The following is a 19,384-nucleotide window of genomic DNA, read 5'->3' as shown; positions in this document are numbered from 1 at the left end:
CAGCCATTATTATGAGCCGTCCTCCCCTCAACAGCCCCCACTGTTCTACAGCCTATACCCTCTCTCTGCCATCATTATGTCTCCAAGGTCACAAACACACTAATACACATTCATAGATTAATTCACATCCTCCATAGGGTCCAGCTCTTACCAGACAGAATGTACAGCCGAGTATGTCGCACCTCTCTCTCTCTCCTGGGCTGGTTTAACTAGCTCAGAAAGGCTTTCTTTTTAAGTCTTTCATTCCTGAAGCTACTCAACATGAACCTTCTTCACCTCCCACCTAGCAGCACACAGCTAATGAGCGGCTATTCACAGTCCTAGTCCACAGACTGAACATGAAAATCAAACGACGATAGGAAAAACACGACCAGTGATGCAGATGAAATACAGCACAACCTGGCTCTGAGACAGGGACCAGGGCAATGCCACATAGGCAGGTGCATGTGTGAGTGTGTGTGTGTGTCAGGGAGGTGACATCAGTGCTGGTCTGAGACTGGGACAGATGCACCAAGAGGATCCACTTACAAGGTGGAACAAAAAGAGGCAGGTATGGGGGGGCTTTAGAGCCCTTTCATAGACCCTCTCTGAGTAGAGGGGGGTGGGGAGACATAGAGAAAATGTTGGACAAGACTCAGGTCTTTAGACAACACTAACACTGGTCCCCTCTCATCCACTGAGTACCAAGACAAAGCTTGATAAAACCAAGCTAGCTAAAGGGATGAGGGCCCAGCCAACGGTTAAATTCAAATGTGGCACTTTTTTGGGGCACTCTTTCACTGAGCTAACAGTCTCACTGAAGACCTTCATTACAACGACCTTTCAGCAGTGAAACTCAAAACCATCAGCCACATACAGTTCATGGTGGAATGATAGAGTAGGGAAATACATAGTACAGTCACAACGACACTTTCCACTTCATTCAACTTGAGCTTCAAATCATTCATTCTATGAATTTCAAATTAGATAAAAATGTGAACAGTGCAATTTGGAGGAGATATTGTCTTTGTCATTTTTGTTTGCAGAGTACAGACACAGCATTGTGTTGTGGGTACAGGGATGGGAAATACCTACTCATTAGAAGCCCATTACGCATGCATCACTGTTCAGAGGGGAGGGGGTTGTTCAAATCTCAACTATGCACTTATCCCTATGAAATATAGTAGCCTTCACAGTAGGCTATGCTATAATTTGTCAAGAACACAGAAACAACTAAAACCACCTCAATAAGCAACACACTAAATATGAAAAAATATATGGACAATTCCATAAAATACAGTAAATGACTGAAAATGACAAGTAAACAGTATTTTGTCATTAATTCTACTAATTGTAGTCAACCATATGCTTCAATAGGTGGATGATAATAGCAAAGACCCCAAATGCCATGCTTCAACTGTGGAACCTTTCAATCTGGCTGTCTTAACTCCTGCATGCTGCTGAGAATATTTGCTAAATTACTACACTCTGGGTGTATGGGTACATTGTGATGTCCACACTGTGTGATGTTAAGGGGTTGTGAGACAGAGGCTTACCCACCTGTAGCTTATGTGTGCTGGGACACTGCTCCAGCTGTGAGAGGCGGTCTTCTGCAGCCACCAGCCATGCCTTCACCCCACTCAGCTCCTCCCTCACCTTGTCCCTCTCCTCCACCTCCGTCCGCACCACACACCGCCCCAGCATGCTCTTCTCCTTCAGACTGTAGACACAAACAGACAGGCAGGTCTATAGTGCACCAAACAGCTGGCTAAAGTCTTAGTTACAGTGCCTTCGGAAAGTATTCAGACCCCTTGACTTTCTCTACATTTTGTTATGATACAGCCTTTTCCTAAATTGATTTAAAAAAAATCCTCAGCAGTCTACACACAGTACCCCATAATGACAAAGTGAAAACAGGTTTTAGACATTTTTGAAAATGTATTAAAAATAAAAAACTGAAATACCTTATTTACACGTATTCAAACCCTTTGCTATGAGACTCGAAATTGAGCTCAGGTGCATCCTGTTTCCATTGATCATCCTTGAGATGTTTCTACAACTTAATTGGAGTCCACCTGTGGTAAATTCAATTAATTGCACATGATTTGGAAAGGCACAACCTGTCTATATGAGGTCCCACAGTTGACAGTGCATGTCAGAGCAAAAACCAAGCCATGAGGTCGAAGGAATTGTCCGTAGAGCTCCGAGACAGGATTGTGCCGAGGCACAGATCTGGGGAAGGGTACCAACAAATGTCTGCAGCATTGAAGGTCCCCAAGAACACAGTGGCCTCCATCATTCTTAAATGGAAGAATTTTGGAACCACCAAGTCTCTTCCTAGAGCTGGCCACCCGGCCAAACTGAGCAAACGGGGGAGAAAGGCCTTGGTCAGGAAGGTGACTCTGACAGAGATCTAGAGTTCCTCTGTGGAGATGGGAGAACCTTCCAGAAGGACAACCATCTCTGCAGCACTCCACCTTTACGGTAGAGTGGCCAGACGGAAGCCACTCCTCAGTAAAAGGCACATGGCAGCCTGCTTGGAGTTTCCCAAAATGCATCTAAAACAAGATTCTCTGGAATGATGAAACCAAGATTGAACTCTTTGGCCTGAATGCCAAGCATCACGTCTGGAGGAAACCTGGCACCATCCCTACGGTGAAGCATGGTGGCAGCAGCATCATGCTGTGGGGATGTTTTTCAGCTGAAGGGACTGGGAGACTAGTCAGGATCGAGGCAAAGATGAACGGTGTAAAGTACAGAGAGATCCTTGATGAAAATCTGCTCCAGAGCACTCAGGACCTCAGGCTTGGGCGAATGTTCACCTTCCAACAGGACAACGACCCTAAGCACACAACCAAGATGACGCAGGAGTGGCTTCGGGACAAGTCTCTGAATGTCCTTGAGTGTTCCAGTCAGAGCCCGGACTTTAACCCAATCAAACATCTCTGGAGAGACCTGAAAATAGCTGTGCAGCAATGCTCCCCATCCAAACTGACAGAGCTTGAGAGCATCTGCAGAGAAGAATGGGAGAAACTCCCCAAGTAGAGGTGTGCCAAGAAGACTCAGTGCTGTAATCGTTGCCAAAGGTGCTTCAACAAAGTACTGAGTAAAGGGTCTGAATATTTACAGTACTGTATGTAAATGTATTATTTCATTTTTCTAAAAACCTGTTTTTGCTTTGTCATTATGGGGTATTGTGTGTAGATTGATGAGGAAAAAAAACAATTTAATCAATTTTAGAATAAGGCTGTAGCGTAACAAATTTTTTAAAAAGTCAAGGGATCTGAAAACTTTTCGAAAGCTCTGTATATCACTGTGAATCAAAAACAGCTAGCATGGTACATAACCAATATAACACATAGTCCATTTAAAAAACTCTAGTCTCTTACCTTGACTTCATAAGGCAAAGAGTTTCCTTTGGGAACTAAAGCTGACACTAAAATCAGGATGCAGAGCATCATCTCAATTCAGGTATTTCAGTATTTCACAACCTCTGCGTCTGTGATCTACACGGTAAGCATGTGTGTGTATGCTGTGGATGACTGAGTGGGTATGAGTGTGCATCTTTCTGCGCTTGTTGCCCTGAGTGGAGAGGCACAGCAACCCTTTTCCGACCCACTTTTCCCAGAATGCTCATCCAAGTGTGAATGTGTGGAGCCGCTGGGAGATTGAGTACCTATGCCCTGCACTACCACAGAAACACTGATTGGTATGACCATCAATGCAACAAGTTTGGCTTTTAACACTTGTCTTAAAGCCTATAGGTGTTAATTCATACCATATGCCGGCTGTGGGGATTTGTGTCTTTGAGAAGTGGGAATTAAGTGTAATATTTGAGGCACCACACGCTCAGCTCCTGAAACAACACTACCAAACAATGTGTTTCCTGTCCTGTCTGTTGTAGTGTGGTTGACCTCTCACCTGCCATAGCGGTCCTGCATGACCTGCAACTGCTGACACAGCGGGGTGGGCGGGGCCTGCTCCAGGTGGGCGGGGACGCCCAGCAGTCTGGCAATACGGAGCTCGAGAGCTGAGAGAGCTCGGTGCTCACAGTCTAGCCTGTCCTGGTACTGGTCCCAGTACAACAGCAGCACCTGCAGCTCTTCCCCACACACCTTCTCCCTGGAGTTATCTGGCAGCTCAGCCTCCACCTGCTCCAGCATGATGGATGCTCGCTCCACCTGAAAGGATAACAAGAATTGGAATGAATAAGTCAGTCTGTAAAATGGCTGCTTCCAACCTGACTTTCTGCGCTGGGTGTGTAGGGAAGAGTGGGGTCTCTACATTGTGTCAATCATTGGCTTAAAGAGTTGGTAGATTTTATATCGCAGGGTTGAAAACAATTTAATTTCAACTCAGTCATTTTAGGAAATGTATAGCTATTTTAAGATTGAGGTAGAGGTGTCCAGTATCTATCATGTAACTCACGCTCTTTGTAATATCACTCCATTCGTCTGCCCTCTGATTTGAGTGAGTCTTCAGATTGCAGGTGCAACGCTGCAGTCTTGCCACCTGCCTCCAGAGCGCGCTCACCGCCCCCTCCCTGCTGCAACGGCAACCCTGCTCCGGGCACCACTCCCCCAAACACTTTAGAAGCCCAGTTACAGAGTCCACCTCCTCAGACAGAGCCTGTAAAGGAGAGAGTGGTGGGTAAAAAAATAATTTAAAAAATGTAATGTTAACGCTATGAAAAATTTGTTTAGCATTCTTTCCCCATACCTTTAGCTTAGCTTGCTGGTCGGTGCAGTCAGTGACAGAGCTGACTTTGTGAGAGTGACAGTAGGAGAGATGGGTCTCTGCGCTCTTTACACCCTGGCAGATCTCCTCATGGCACTTCCTATACCTTCTGTGATACTCAGCACACCTACCAAACACAAACCACATATCAATCAGGCGTCACATCAATAAGACTACTACAAATGGCATTAAGCATTAGAAGGTTGGCTTGACTTGGCAGTTGAGTATTACAATCATATCACTATCATGACTGTATCTAAGGCCCCTTGACTCTTAGAGACAGTGTCTACCTCTGCAGGGCCTCCAGTTTGAGCTGGGCCTGCGCCTGGAGGGTGGACATCCGCACCAGGAGCTGGCTCAGCACCTCCCTCTGTAGACGCTCCACCATCTGGGGGCTCAGGTAGTCATGCTGGAGGGCCAGGGTCTGGAGCTGGCTTATATGGGAATGGAGCTGCTCCTCCATGGAGGCCAGGGCCTGCTGGATGTCCCTCAGCCTCTCAAGGCAACCTCCGACTGGGGCTAATGAGGGATGGAGCAGGGCCTCAGCCTCCTGGAGGAACCGGACAGCACCGCTCACAGCTCCAGTGTAGTCTCTCAAAGAATCCCGTGCCTGGGAAATGCTCTCCTGAAAAATCATCACAATTTTTTACATGAATAGTCAATTACCTTTTAAATTAGTAGAACATGCATTTAATATGGTTTTGAAACACAATCAACCAAAAACAAAACAACTTGCCATTCGTAAGTCACATTCATTCAGGATTGCATTCTTCAGGTCCATCAGGTCACTATACTCCGGGGATCCATCCTGCTGCCTAGTTCCTTTCTTGCGCTCTAGAATCTTCAACACCCTCAGTCTGCACTCCACGGTCATCCGCAGGGTCACAATCCTCCAGTGCTCCTTGTCGACGGCTTCCTCTGTGGGCTCCACTTGGCATGGTTGCTGCAGCTCCCGCTGGATGTCCCTTAGGAAGGACAGCACAGCTCTCTGCTCTGACTGGAGGTGCACCTCCTTCAGCAGGCCCCATTCCAGGATCTGGATGTTGTTGATCACAGTCATCTCCCAGGTTTGGAAGCTCTCCAGGTTCTGCTTAAGCCTCCCATGCTCTGCAGTCAGCTGTGAGGGATAGAGGTCCTGGGAGATGCTCTGCAGCTCATCAGCAGCCTCCTCACATAGTCTCTTTATCAGAGGGAGCTGAGTGAGGATGACCTGACCGGTCGTGTACCTCTCCTCTTTCCCCCTGTTCTCCTCCTTGGTCTGGAGGACCTGCTCCTCCACATTTTCCCGCAGTTCCTCCACACACTGCCTGAAGGTTAGGTACCTCTCGTGTTCTTTGGCCTTCATATTCAGCGTGCTCATTTTGCAGTGCAACTGGGAAATGACACACAGCAGCTCTTGTTTCTTCTCCTCAGGGATGAAGGGCTGTAGCTTGTCCACCTGGCACTTGTGCTCCACGATCATGTGTTTAAACGGCTCAATGGTGCTTAGAGTCTCCCTTGTGACCGGGAACCTGTGTCTGTTTAGGTCCACCAGCATCTGTCTCAGGCTCTTCTCCACCGTGGTCACCTTCTGCCTAGATGCGTCTTGAGTCTGAAGGAGTTCCTCCAGCTCCTGCTGGTTAGCTTTCTCATAGCTGATGATGCTCTTGATGTCCTCCTGGAGGTTTGTGAGTTTCTCATTGAGGCGGCAGTTCTCTGTGATGCTGAGCTCAGAGGCGATGTCTCTGCTCCTCATGAGAAGAGCCTCGGACACAGCAGCCTGTTTCTCCGTCTCTACCAGGGTCTCCTGAATCTGTCTGACCCGGCGATCCAGGTCTTTAGTACTCTGGCCCTCCCCCTCTCCCCTCCTGGAGGCTTCTCTATGGAGGTGACTCACCACCCAGGAGTCCAGGTCTGCTATCTGCTCTGACATATTCTCTCTAGTCTGCAGGCCTGACTCCATCTCCTTCACAGCCTTGGCTAGCTTCTCTGTGGTGGACCTGGACAGACTCTCCAGGCTGACCAGGGAGGAGTGCACCATGGGGACCTCATCAGCCTGGTCCAGCTCTGGGAGCAGCTCCTCCACCTCCTCCACCAGGGCCTCCAGCTGGGCCTGCTTGGCCGCCATCTCCCACTGCACCTTCTTCAGGTCTTTGATCTGCCGATGGACCTCCTCAGGGAGCAGGGCCACCTTCCTCCTCCGGCCCTCGATGTCGCTCTCCGTCTGCTTGGCCCAGGCAAAAGCGTCCATCATTACCTTGTGGATCTTATTCATGATAGGGTTGTCACTGCTGGGGGTCTGAGAGGACACCTGCTCTCCAACACGATCCAGCTGCTCCTTGACCTGTTGGAGCCCCTGTTCTATCTGCTTCGTCTCCTTCTCCCATTGGGAGCTGTGGACCAGAGCCTCTGAGCTCTGCTGCAGGTAGAGGTATTTCTGCTGAGCTGCAGTCAGCTCAGCATTCACCATCATCAGCTCCTGGGCCCTCTTGCTGTCCCACTGGATTGTAGTGGAATGGGGTGAGCCTGTAGCCTTTCCTAAGACCTCCAGTTGCTCCTGAAGAGAGGAGATCTCTGCGAGAAGGCTGCTGGTTTCCCTGGCATAGCCATTGACACAGTACAGGGTCTTCTCTGAAGCTCTCTCCAGTGACCTCCACTCTTCCTGCAGGCCTATCTGCTGGATCTGTGCAGCAGCTCGTTTTGCCTGGTTCAGGTGGGGGGACAGCTTGGTGAGAGTGAGGATCAGCTCTCCCATGACGGTCCTGTCCTCCTCCATACCCCGCAGAAAGGAACGTAGCTCCTCAGCTTCTGCTGAGCTGCTCTCCACTGGAGATCTGCACACAGCATGGTAGAGGGGCATTATTTTTAGAACCTGAGCATTATAGACATATTCTCCATTATTCACTAGGCAGTATGACCGTCAAATTGTATTGTGAAATTAGAACATGCCTAATATTCTTACTGATAAAAACTAAAGTAAAGCTATTCATCAGAGACAACACTCACATTGTGAGGGCCTCCAGCTCTGCAGACAGCTTCTCCAGAGTGGCCTTGACTGTCTGTGTCTGCCTGTCCAACTCAGTGACCAGCTGCAGCTGGGCCTCCTTACAGTGGACAGCTTCCGAGGCATCCCACACTGCTGCGCCCCACTGGCTCTCCACATGCTCAAAGGCCTCCCGGTCTGCAGTCTGAGCCTCTCTGGGCTGGGAGAACACAGACACCTGGGTCTGAGCAGCCTGTCTGCACTCCTGGAACCACAACATACAAAACACACACTCAGTAGCATGTTCACTCTAGGAATAATGATCAACTGACTCACTAGGACAGACTTGAATAGCTTATAACTTAAATATCAACCTCTGTGTTGACATTTAAATGGGTTACTATTGTGAACTGTACTGTGGATTATGTTGTGGTTTTCTGGTGTGTTGTGCGTTGCTGTTGTGGTTTTCTGGTGTGTTGTGCGTTGCTGTTGTGGTTTTCTGGTGTGTTGTGCGTTGCTGTTGTGGTTTTCTGGTGTGTTGTGCGTTGCTGTTGTGGTTTTCTGGTGTGTTGTGCGTTGCTGTTGTGGTTTTCTGGTGTGTTGTGCGTTGCTGTTGTGGTTTTCTGGTGTGTTGTGCGTTGCTGTTGTGGTTTTCTGGTGTGTTGTGCGTTGCTGTTGTGGTTTTCTGGTGTGTTGTGCTTTGCTGTTGTGGTTTTCTGGTGTGTTGTGCGTTGCTGTTGGGTTGTGGTTTATTTTGGCCTCGCTCTCACCTCGGCCTCCTCCACCTGCAAAGCCATGGCTGCGGGGCTGAGGTCTGCAGGGCGGTTTCTGCAGCCCAGTACCCTGACCACCAGCCTGCTCAGACGAGCCTGCAGGTCAGCCAGAGACGTGTTCAGAATCCTCATGGGGTCCTCCCAAGGTTTAATCTATGATTACACACAAAGAGACAGTATGACCATGTGGACAGTGAACAGTGTGGCGCGCTTCGACAAAGATTGAGATACTAATAATTCATGCTATTGTAATATGTTTTTTCCTTGCCAGGGCAATTTTTTTAAGTGTTCTGACAATGACATTGCATAACTGCTCACACAAACGTTGAAATATCAGACACATTTCAAACACTAATACAAAGCTTTACGATCACAAACTCAAAAATGTGTATGCGCAACTCTGCCCAGTAACCTTTGAGCGTACCTTAATGAGAAGGCTCTTTGGTCCAGTTTGTGACAGACGCTGGATATCAGTGAAGATGTCCTGCATGGTGGGTCCTTCTGGTGCAGCTGGGGTCTCTTTCTTCACAAAAGGGTCTGGGGTTAGAGTCTCCTTCTTTACAACAGGGACTGCTGCCTCAACAGGAGTTGCTGGCTCCTCTGTGCTGCACACCTGTTGCTGCTATGAAAACCAAAATAACAATTAACCTGTGAATGAATAGCGGGCTTCCAGGCATTCACCAAAGCCTACGTCAAACCTGTGGTGTCAAAAACCACGGTTGGAAGCGGTGAAAAATAATACTCCCCACAACAACACTCACTGCAGTGAAGTGAACACTAGAGTGGGCAGGATCAGTGTTTAGTCTTTCTGCCTATGACATCCTAGAGAGTGACATCATGAGGCGGGCGGCTCACATTCCTGTCCAGGAGCCGTGTGTTCCGTGCAAACACGGGTAAAGACCTTATATATATATATATATATATATACAGTCTATGGTCAAGACAGCACAGGCCCTTGTTCTTTGTTCAGACTACATTGTATTCTTTAAAAAAACATCTAAAAGTACCTTGGGTAGTTGTCCTTTGCTGCATTATGAGTGAGAACATTACAAGGGAGTAAATATTAACATTATCAACATTATCAAAAGTTATCAACATCTATCAACGTCATTAACAGAAGACTAAGCATTCTTTGTAGACACAAGCTAAAACACACACAAAAGAACAGGTGTTTTTTCATGACCACCTAGAGGCATGCAAAAGTGGTGGTTTGAATACAATTTTGACTATAGCATTACTTCCCTGAAGCAAAGTCACTCACTGTATTCACTCTCATCCCTCCAACTATTTCTCTCACTCTGCCGTCTCTTTGTCTCTCTAGGTAAGACCTCTAACCCTCCTAGCTACTCTGAGGTACAGGGGCAATCAAAATATTCTGTCCTTTAGAACAATGTGCCACAGAACCCCAGAGATAAATCAGACTAGAATCAAGCCTGTCTCGCTTATACAGCTCATATTACAGAGCCTGGAGATAGAACCCCACAATTTCTCAAAAGAAACATGGGGGTATTTTACAGCTTTGAGTGAGTGAGCGAGCGATGGACTCACCTGTGGCAAGTCACTGCCATCTGGCTTTGCCCTCTCTGTGCTCTCTGTTGCCATAGCAACAGGGCCTGGGCGCAGATTCCCAAAACACTTCTAATGCAAAAACTTAAGAAGCAAATCTTCTTAAGATTGTTGCTAGGCAACTGTTTTAGCTAGCTATCTAGCTAGCAATGGCAATCATGTTAGCATATTTCTTACTGAGATGACTGTTCTAAAACATGTTCTTAGGTTTAAAATAATCAATACTGACACTTTCAGATGAAGTTTGTGAGTGAATTAAATATGTTCAATTGCTTTCCTGAGCTTTTTCTCTCACTGCCCTAAGTTTAAGGGTTTAGCCATCTTGGAATTAACAACATTTCCAATAACGTTATTTTCAAGAATCTAATTTCTTCTTAACTTTTTTCTTATGGAGAAACATAAATAATGCAAGAAAATGTTCAAGAACAGGAACTTTGCTTAATTTTCTTCTTAAGTCTATAGTTAAGGAAAAAATGGCAGAAGGCTTTATGAATCTGGGCCCTGGTCCCTCCTTGAGCTCCTTCCTCTTTCGCTCCTCTTCATCTGTCTGTTGTTTGTCTAATTTGGCCACACTTACCTCTGGCTGGCCTTCAGTGCTGCTCTCCCTGTCTTCTTTTCGGGTGTTCTCAATTGCAGCTGTAGTTCCATGTTGCTTGATTGTTTGGGCAGCATCTCTCTTTGGCTGTTTTTCACTCACTGACTGACTCTCACTTTCGATTTTAGCTGACTGTTTTCTGTCTGGTTGGGCAGTAGCCTCCAACTTCACCTTTGGTTCGGTCAGACTTTCTTGCGCCTCACATTGGTCATGTTCACTTCTCCACTCTTTAGCATTCTCTTCCCAGGTCCCTTTGCCCTCAACCTCAATAGCTCTGTCACTCGTTGCTTTGGAGGGTTCTGGTTGAGTCTGTGGTAAGCATGCTTTGCTAACCTCTGCCTGAGATATGTCAATTTCAGTCCACACTGTCTCTGCTTTCTCTGACTGCACTGTCTTAGTGACGTGTGTCTTTGTTTGACTGGGTTGATCAGAACCGATTACCTTGCTCTCCGGTTTAGTCAGAGCTGAAGCTTCTTGTTTGACTGGTATTGTTTTCTCTTTGACAGGGGTGTGTGACAGTGGCTTAGCTTGCTGACTCTCCTGGGTGGGAGCCTGTTGGCTCTTGGCTGTCTTCTTGGTCCGAGGCAGTGTGGATGGTACTGGTGCTGTTGGTTCGATTTGTGTCTGGATAGAGGTGACAGCAAGAGGTACAGCCACATCGGCCTTCTGTTTACTTATCTCAGAGGCCAGGGGTGATGTGGAAGGTGCTGGTTGAGTTGGTGCTTTTGGTTTGTCCTCTTTCCCAACAGGCTCTTTCTGGACATCACTCACTGTGGGCAGGTCCGGTACAATATACCGCTGTTCAGTCTCAGTCTTGCTGTCCTTCCATAACTCTTCAATGTTATACTTGACCCTGTTCTCCACAACTGTGTCAGGCTGTGTGTCAGAGGCCTGGAGTAGAAGGGCCTGGGTTGTAGCCTGCTGGCTCTTGGCTGTCTTCATAGTACGAGGCGGTGTGGATGGTGCTTTTGCTTTGTCCTCTGTCTGGGTTGAGGTGACAGCAGGAGGTACAGCCACATTTCTCACTGTGGGCAGGTCCAGTACAATGTATCGTTGTTCAGTGTCATCCTTTCTGTCCTTCCATAACACCTCAGTGTTATACTTGACACTGTCCTCCACAACTCTCTCAGGCTGTGTGTCAGAGGGCTGGGTCTGCTGGCTCTTGGCTGTCTTCTTGGTACGAGGCGGTGTGGATGGTGCTTTAGCTTTGTCTTCTGTCTGGATTGAAGTGACAGCAGTAGCAACAGGCTCTTTATGGACATCACTCACTGTGGGCAGGTCCAGTACAATGTACCGTTGTTCAGTGTCATCCTTGCTGTCCTTCCATAACTCCTCAGTGTTATCCTTGTCTTTGTTCTCCACAGCAGGCTGTGTGTCAGAGGCCTGGGGTAGAAGGGCCTGGGTTGTAGCCTGTTGGCTCTTGGCTGTCTTCATAGTACGAGGCCGTGTGGATGGTGCTTTAGCTTTGTCTTCTGTCTGGATTGAAGTGACAGCAGGAGGTACAGGCTCTTTCTGGACATCACTCACCGTGGGCAGGTCCAGTACAATGTATCGCTGTTCAGTCTCAGCCTTGCTGTCCTTCATTAATTCCTCAGTGTTATACTTGACACTGTCCTCCACAACTCTCTCAGGCTGTGTGTCAGAGGGCTGGGTCTGCTGGCTCTTGGCTGTCTTCTTAGTACGAGGCGGTGTGGATGGTGCTTTAGCTTTGTCCTCTGTCTGGGTTGAGGAGACAGCAGGAGGTACAGCCACATCGCTCACTGTGGGCAGGTCCAGTACAATGTATCGTTGTTCAGTCTCAGCCTTGCTGTCCTTCCATAATTCCTCAGTGTTATACTTGACCCTGTTCTCCAACGCTCTCTCAAGCTGTGTGTCAGAGGGCTGGGCCTGCTGGCTCTTGGCTTTTCTCTTGTTACGAGGTGGTGTGGACGGGGGTGGTGCTTTGACTCCTGTCTGGACAGAGGCAACAGCAGTGGGCTGAGCCACATCAGGCAAGTCCAGTATAAGGTCTCGTTGTTCAGTCTCAGTCTTGCTGTCCTTCCATAACTCCTCAGTGTTATACTTGACCTTGTTCTCCACAGCTCTGTCCGGCTGGGACTGAGGAAGCCTATGCTCAGGGTGTTCATTGGGCCTTACAGTGGAGTTCTGTGATTCTGTCTGCTGTGGATTGCGACTGGATGGACTGATGGACTTTGTTCCTGGATATCCAGAACTGGTGGACTTAGTGTCCGAGTCCATTTTCTCAGTATCAAGCACTACTGCTCCGGAGGATATGATAAGTGCGGTGTCACTGCTCATCAGTGGCCACATCTCTGGTTTCTGCACATACAGAGTGTCAGTGTCCAGAATGACCGAGGACACTTTCTTCTCTAGTGGCTGCGGTGTGTCGACATCATAACATACTTGTTTTTTTGTGTCAGGGACATGAGCTTGTTTTACTTGTGTGTCGTCATGACTACGTTGTTTTTCAGAGTCAATGTAAGCATGCTGTGAGCGTAGGGCGTCCGTCAAAGATGTCTCCTGATCAAGGCCCTGGTCTATCTGGTCAGTTGCCTGACTAACCGTCTTCACAGTGGTAGTCTCTACTCTTGTGACATGAGTATCACCATGCTCCTTGACTACAGTTCTTTCTGTTATCAGGGTCTCAGCAGCTCGACTCTTGGTATCTTGTATTTGGATGGTGGTGGAAGTTATGTCCGTCTTCAGGGTTTCAACCGATCGAGTGGTCACTATCATGCTCTGTTTAGACTCTACTGCAGCTTTTGGCACCTGTGTGACAGCAGTTTTATTCTCCTTTGCCGGTTCTGGTGTCATGACAGACCCTGAACTTGGGGCTTCAGTACGCGCCATGGTAGTGGCAGCTGAAGACTCTTGTTTGACTGGTATGATTTTCTCTGTGACAGGGGGGAGTGGTTGTGGTATGTTTTTCTCTGTGATATGGAGAAGCAACTGTGGTGTAGCTTGCTGACTCTCCTGGGTGGGAGTCTGCTTGGTCTTGGCTGTCCTCCTAGGTGGTGCGGCTGGTTTGTCTTCTGTCTGGACTGAGGTGACAACAACGGGCTGAGTCACATCTATTGTCTGTTTACTCTTCTCAGCTACATCCTGGGAGGGAAAAGGAGAGAAAATATGAATACAAAATGTTGTTGCATTAAGCAGTTTAACAATGGGCTGGTTGGGGATCGGTAAAGTTCTCACTTTCAGAGTCTTGGTGAGAAAGGTGCTGTGTGTGTCTGCATCCCTGAGTGTTGCAGTGGTGTCTTTCTCCAGTCTGTCTGCTTGGTCAGGCTTCAGGCAGTCCACCAGGAACTGTCTGTGAGACAGCACCTCCTTCAGGGCCTTTTGGAACTGCACACCCTCCTCTAATGCAGCCTGAAGCAGGAAGAACCACTGTCACATGTTCTACCATCAGTGAGTGATGAGTGTTTCCATGTTTACTCAAAAACTCTGAGTTCTTGGAATAGTTTATATCCCTGACCTCACTAGCTCTGATTCATGTTGTTTCAACAATCTAGCAAATGGACCACAGTGAGTGGACCTACGTCACGTATTACAGGATGTACCCATAGGCACTAAATAAAGTCCTTGATAATGTTCCTGTAATAATTGGAAATAATGACCAAATTCAAAACATCGACACACTTATGCACCCTGGCAATTACTTCAGCATGGCATACAGGAATATTGTGTTCCCTCTACAGTTCCAATAATTTGCTCCCAATACCCAGGTAGCTAACTGTCACGACTTCCGCCGAAGTCGGCTCCTCTCCTTGTTCGGGTGAAGTTCCGCGATCGACGTCACTGGCTTTCTAGCCATCGCCGCTCCATTTTTCATATATCCATTTGTCTTGTCTTGTTTCCATACACACCTGGTTTTCATTTCCCCAATCAATCTACTTGTATTTAACCCTCTGTTTCCCATCATGTTTTGTGTGTAATTGTTTCATGTTTTCGTGGTGTTTGATTTACGCGCTTTACTTTGGTTATGTTCCGTGGTTTTGAGCGCATTTATATTTATGTAATGCTCTCGTATTTTGGAACTATAATAAAGTGCGCTTGGTTATATTTCGCTTCTCTCCTGCACCTGACTTCGCCTCTCATACACCCGATATTGACACCAACATTACTGGGAAACTTTCAATTGTATTGCATGTGATGCTCATAAAACTAGATTGTGCAATGAAAGTACAAAAGCTGACACAAACCGAATTAAATATCGATTTAGATATATTGAAGACTTTAAACTTCATCATATCAACATTCATTCTGTTTGATTGAGAGGCCTGTGCTATAACCTGGATGGAGGGGGCTGTCCGTGTGTGTGAGGAGTGGTTCCACTGCTGCAGAAGCTGAACAGAGGCTGTGAGGCAGTGAGCTGTGTTCTCAGTGCAGCAGCTCTGCCTCTCACCCAACCTGGTCTTCAGACTACACACAGAGTGAGAGTGAGAGAGAGAGAGAGAGAGAATAGCATCAGCACACTGACAGGATATTCATATGTACAAGCTGATACAATCTCTTAGATTAGTTAATAGCTACTATACTAAACATCCCAGCTACTCATGTATATAAGAATTCCATGTCTCTATCTTTTGCAACTTGCTACCCCTCAAACTACAAAGAAAGATCAGCATGTTCCGTTATCTATGATATAAGGGAGTAATAACAATTAAAACTGAAATTGAAATGGAAGAGAGCCAGCTGAGTTTAAACTTGGAGAGCAACAGGAAGAGGTTCTGTGCACTGCACAGTTTGATAAATGAGCTGAATGTTTGGGATGCCAAGTCTAGTACCTGTCGTGCTGCTGGCTCAGTAACTCCATTATGGAGATGACTTCAGCGGGAAGGTCCTCCTCTGTGGATGCAGATCTGGCAGCCTGACGCAGGTCATGAACTTTAAGCCCTAACCCCTCCAACGACCTCTCGCAGTTCTAAAGGGTGCAGAAATCACAAGTGTAAAACTCAGGTTAGAGTCTCTGAGCGATATAGAACTATAATTGATTTGTATTTACTTTGTTGCAAATTTCCCACAGATTGTGTACATTGATTCTTTTAAGTTGTTTAAAAAGAAATATCTTAATATGGGAACTAAATGATCATGCATTGATCCAGGGCAGTAGTACAGTGCCAAACAGAGCAGAGTCATTTGAAGCAGCGGAGGTACCTTGAGGCTGTGCCAGTGCTGCTGGAGCTGGGCTATGTTGGGGTGTGGCTCGCTGTAGCTCAGGGCCTGGTCCAGAGAACGGAGCTCCCACTGCAGTGCTTTGGCCCTCTCCCTCAGGCCCTGGGCCTTCTTGGCCATCTTCGCATCCAGCTCCTTCAGCTGGGCCTCGCAGCCTGCCAGCCTTTCCCTCATCTCTCTCTCAGAAGAAGTGAGGAGGTCCTGGAGGTGGCTGACCTCCAGGGTCAGGGTATCCCGACCGGCAGGGGTGCAGCGGCTCAGCAGGGTGTCTCGGATTGCGTCCAGCTCCCTCATCTCCCTCTCCTCCCTGTCGACAGTCTGGAGCAGGGCCTGGGGGAGGAGGGCACATACAGTATTTACAACCCTCAGACTAGCAATATGGACAATATGGCCTTAACAAGCTGTCCTGAAACACATATAGTAAAACAAAAGTATGACATATTTTGCGACGCACAAATAAGCTAATAGCAAATGGCATGTTTCATTGCAATACAATGCTGTTCTTTCATGCTCTTTTCCATGCTCCTGTAACTAACCTTCAGGGTGTTGGCGTAGCTGTGTAGAGCCTGTCTGTCTGTGGGCTGCGGGCCCAGACCCTTCACATGCTCCCTCAGCCAGTCCTGGGCTGCCCCATGCTGTTCCACTAGCTGGGCACAGTGCCTCTCCATGTGGATGCCCTCCTCCATCCTCACACAGGCCTCCTGGAACACACATACACACACAAACACACACATTATAATTACATTAATTACATTATAATTACCAACACGTCTTTCAATGGGCACTGATTCCAAGAGGAAAATTACAATTATAACAATTTCTATACAATATACAGTGCCTTATTCTAAAATTAATTAAATACATTTTTTCCCTCATCAAGCTACACACCATACCCCATAATGACAAAGCAAAAACGGGTTTGTAGAATATTTTTACATAAGTATTCAGACACTTTGCTATGAGATTGAGCAATTGGGGGAGAAGGGCCTTGGTCAGGGAGGTGACCAAGAACCCGATGGTCACTCTGACAGAGCTCCAGTGTTCCTCTGTGGAAATGGGGGAACCTTCAAGAAGGGCAACCGTCTCTGCAGCACTCTACCAATCAGGTCTTTATGGTAGAGTGACCAGACGGGAACCACTCCTCAGTAAAAGTCACATGACAGCATGCTTGGAGTTTCCCAAAAGGCACCTAAAGGACTCTGACCATGAGAAACAAGATTCTCTGGTCTGATGAAACCAAGATTGAACTCTTTAGCCTGAATGCCAAGTGTCACATCTGGCGGAAACCTGGCACTATCCCTAAGGTGAAGCATGGTGGTGGCAGCCTCATTATGTGGGGATGATTTCAGCAGCAGGGACTGGAAGACTAGTCAGGATCGAGCAAAAGATGAACAGAGCAAAGTACAGTGAGATTCTTGATGAAAACCTGCTCCAGAGCACTCAGGACCTGAGACTGGGGCGAAGGTTCATCTTCAAACAGGACAAAAACCCTAAGCACACAGACAAGACAACTCAGGAGTGGCTTTGGGACAACTCTCTGGATGTCCTTGAGTTGCCCAGCCAGAGCCCGGACTTGAACCCAATCGAACATTTCTGGAGATACCTGAAAATAGCTGTGCAGCGACATTACCAATCCAACCTGACAGAGCTTGAGAGGGTCTGCAGAGAAGAATGGGAGAAACTCCCCAAAATACAGATGTGCCAAGCTTGTAGCATCATACTCAAGAAGACTCAAGGCTGTAATCACTGCCAAAGATGCTTAAACAAATGTGAGGGATCAGCCGGATCAAGTGGTCCGACTGCACCCTCTCCTGGAGGTGGGCCGCAGTACAGGCACTACTGACGAGCTCACCTGAGGCCAATTGACTGATTATTGTTTGTGCTCTCTTAACCTGTTAGGGCTAGGGGGCAGTATTGACACGGCCGGATAAAAAACGTACCCGATTTAATCTGGTTACTACTCCTGCCCAGTAACTAGAATATGCATATAATTATTCGCTTTGGATAGAAAACACCCTAAAGTTTCTAAAACTGTTTGAATGGTGTCTGTGAGTATAACAGAACTCATATGGCAGGCCAAAACCTGAGAAGATTCCATGCAGGAAGTGGCCTGTCTGACAAGTTGTGTTTCATCTTGGCTCTTTTTATTGAAGACTGAGGATCTTTGCAATAACGTGACACTTCCTACGGCTCCCATAGGCTCTCAGAGCCCGGGAAAAAGCTGAACGATATCGAGGCAGCCTCTGGCTGAAACACTTTATCGCGTTTGGCAAGTGGCCGATCAGAGTACTATGGGCTTAGGCGCGTGCCCGAGTCGACCGAATTCTTTATTTTCTTTCGTCTGTTTACCTAAACGCAGATTCCCAGTCGGAATATTATCGCTTTTTTTATGAGAAAAATGGCATAAAAATTGATTTTAAACAGCGGTTGACATGCTTCGAAGTACGGTAATGGAATATTTTGACATTTTTTGTCACGAATGCGCCATGCTCGTCACCCTTATTTACCCTTTCGGATAGTGTCTTGAACGCACGAACAAAATGCCGCTGTTTGGATATAACTATGGATTATTTTGAACCAAACCAACATTTGTTATTGAAGTAGAAGTCCTGGGAGTGCATTCTGACGAAGACAGCAAAGGTAATAACATTTTTCTTATAGTAAATCTGACTTTGGTGAGTGCTAAACTTGCTGGGTGTCTAAATAGCTAGCCCTGTGATGCCGGGCTATCTACTGAGAATATTGCAAAATGTGCTTTCACCGAAAAGCTATTTTAAAATCGGACATATCGAGTGCATAGAGGAGTTCTGTATCTATAATTCTTAAAATAATTGTTATGCTTTTTGTGAACGTTTATCGTGAGTAATTTAGTAAATTCACCGGCAGTGTTCGGTGGGAATGCTAGTCACATGCCAGTCACATGCTAATGTAAAAAGCTGGTTTTTGATATAAATATGAACTTGATTGAACAAAACATGCATGTATTGTATAACATAATGTCCTAGGGTTGTCATCTGATGAAGATCATCAAAGGTTAGTGCTACATTTAGCTGTGGTTTGGGTTTATGTGACATTATATGCTAGCTTGAAAAATGGGTGTCTGATTATTTCTGGCTGAGTACTCTGCTGACATAATCTAATGTTTTGCTTTCGTTGTAAAGCCTTTTTGAAATCGGACAGTGTGGTTAGATTAACGAGAGTCTTGTCTTTAAAATGGTGTAAAATAGTCATATGTTTGAAAAATTGAAGTTTTTGCATTTTTGAGGAATTTGAATAACGCGCCACGGGATTACACTGGCTGTTGAGTAGGTGGGACCATATTAAGGACCTGATAAGGGAATTATATAATAAAGGTAAATGAATAAAGAATCCATCCCTGAAACGTAACTGATTAGTAATTAATAGTTATGTAATGAATAATTAAAGTACTGAACGTAAGTCCCATAAGGTCTAGTAGAAGACCCGGGAGGAAGGGAAATGTGTGTGTGTTAGTTGTGTGTGTTAGTGGGCCTAAGGGAACCGTAGACATGTGTTTGACCCGACCTGGAGAGACTTAGGAGAAAACAGGGTGTAACCTTCAAGGTCCCCCTAATCTCG

The 19,384-nt window shown here is 46.7% G+C and overlaps 1 protein-coding gene across 1 annotated transcript in view; it reads right to left on the bottom strand.

Moving 5' to 3' along the window:
- syne2b (spectrin repeat containing, nuclear envelope 2b) overlaps positions 1-19,384 on the bottom strand; it is a 153,001-nt gene that overhangs the window by 80,869 nt on the left and 52,748 nt on the right. Inside the window, exons 52-66 of the mRNA XM_082957505.1 lie at positions 16,324-16,488; positions 15,770-16,117; positions 15,400-15,536; positions 14,905-15,034; positions 13,808-13,981; positions 10,595-13,714; positions 8,876-9,073; positions 8,449-8,604; positions 7,702-7,943; positions 5,453-7,529; positions 5,007-5,341; positions 4,699-4,843; positions 4,408-4,608; positions 3,901-4,160; positions 1,540-1,699 (exon numbers count right to left, since the gene is read on the bottom strand). Coding sequence (XP_082813631.1) covers positions 1,540-1,699; positions 3,901-4,160; positions 4,408-4,608; positions 4,699-4,843; positions 5,007-5,341; positions 5,453-7,529; positions 7,702-7,943; positions 8,449-8,604; positions 8,876-9,073; positions 10,595-13,714; positions 13,808-13,981; positions 14,905-15,034; positions 15,400-15,536; positions 15,770-16,117; positions 16,324-16,488 — 7,848 coding nt within the window. The remainder of the gene's footprint in view (positions 1-1,539; positions 1,700-3,900; positions 4,161-4,407; positions 4,609-4,698; positions 4,844-5,006; positions 5,342-5,452; positions 7,530-7,701; positions 7,944-8,448; positions 8,605-8,875; positions 9,074-10,594; positions 13,715-13,807; positions 13,982-14,904; positions 15,035-15,399; positions 15,537-15,769; positions 16,118-16,323; positions 16,489-19,384) is intronic.

Source organism: Salmo salar, chromosome 01 (assembly GCF_965601325.2).
Source record: "Salmo salar chromosome 01, fSalSal1, whole genome shotgun sequence".
In the NCBI taxonomy this organism is placed as follows: domain Eukaryota; kingdom Metazoa; phylum Chordata; class Actinopteri; order Salmoniformes; family Salmonidae; genus Salmo; species Salmo salar.
Note: the sequence above shows the minus strand (reverse complement) of the source record. Positions and strands in the feature narration are given on the sequence as shown.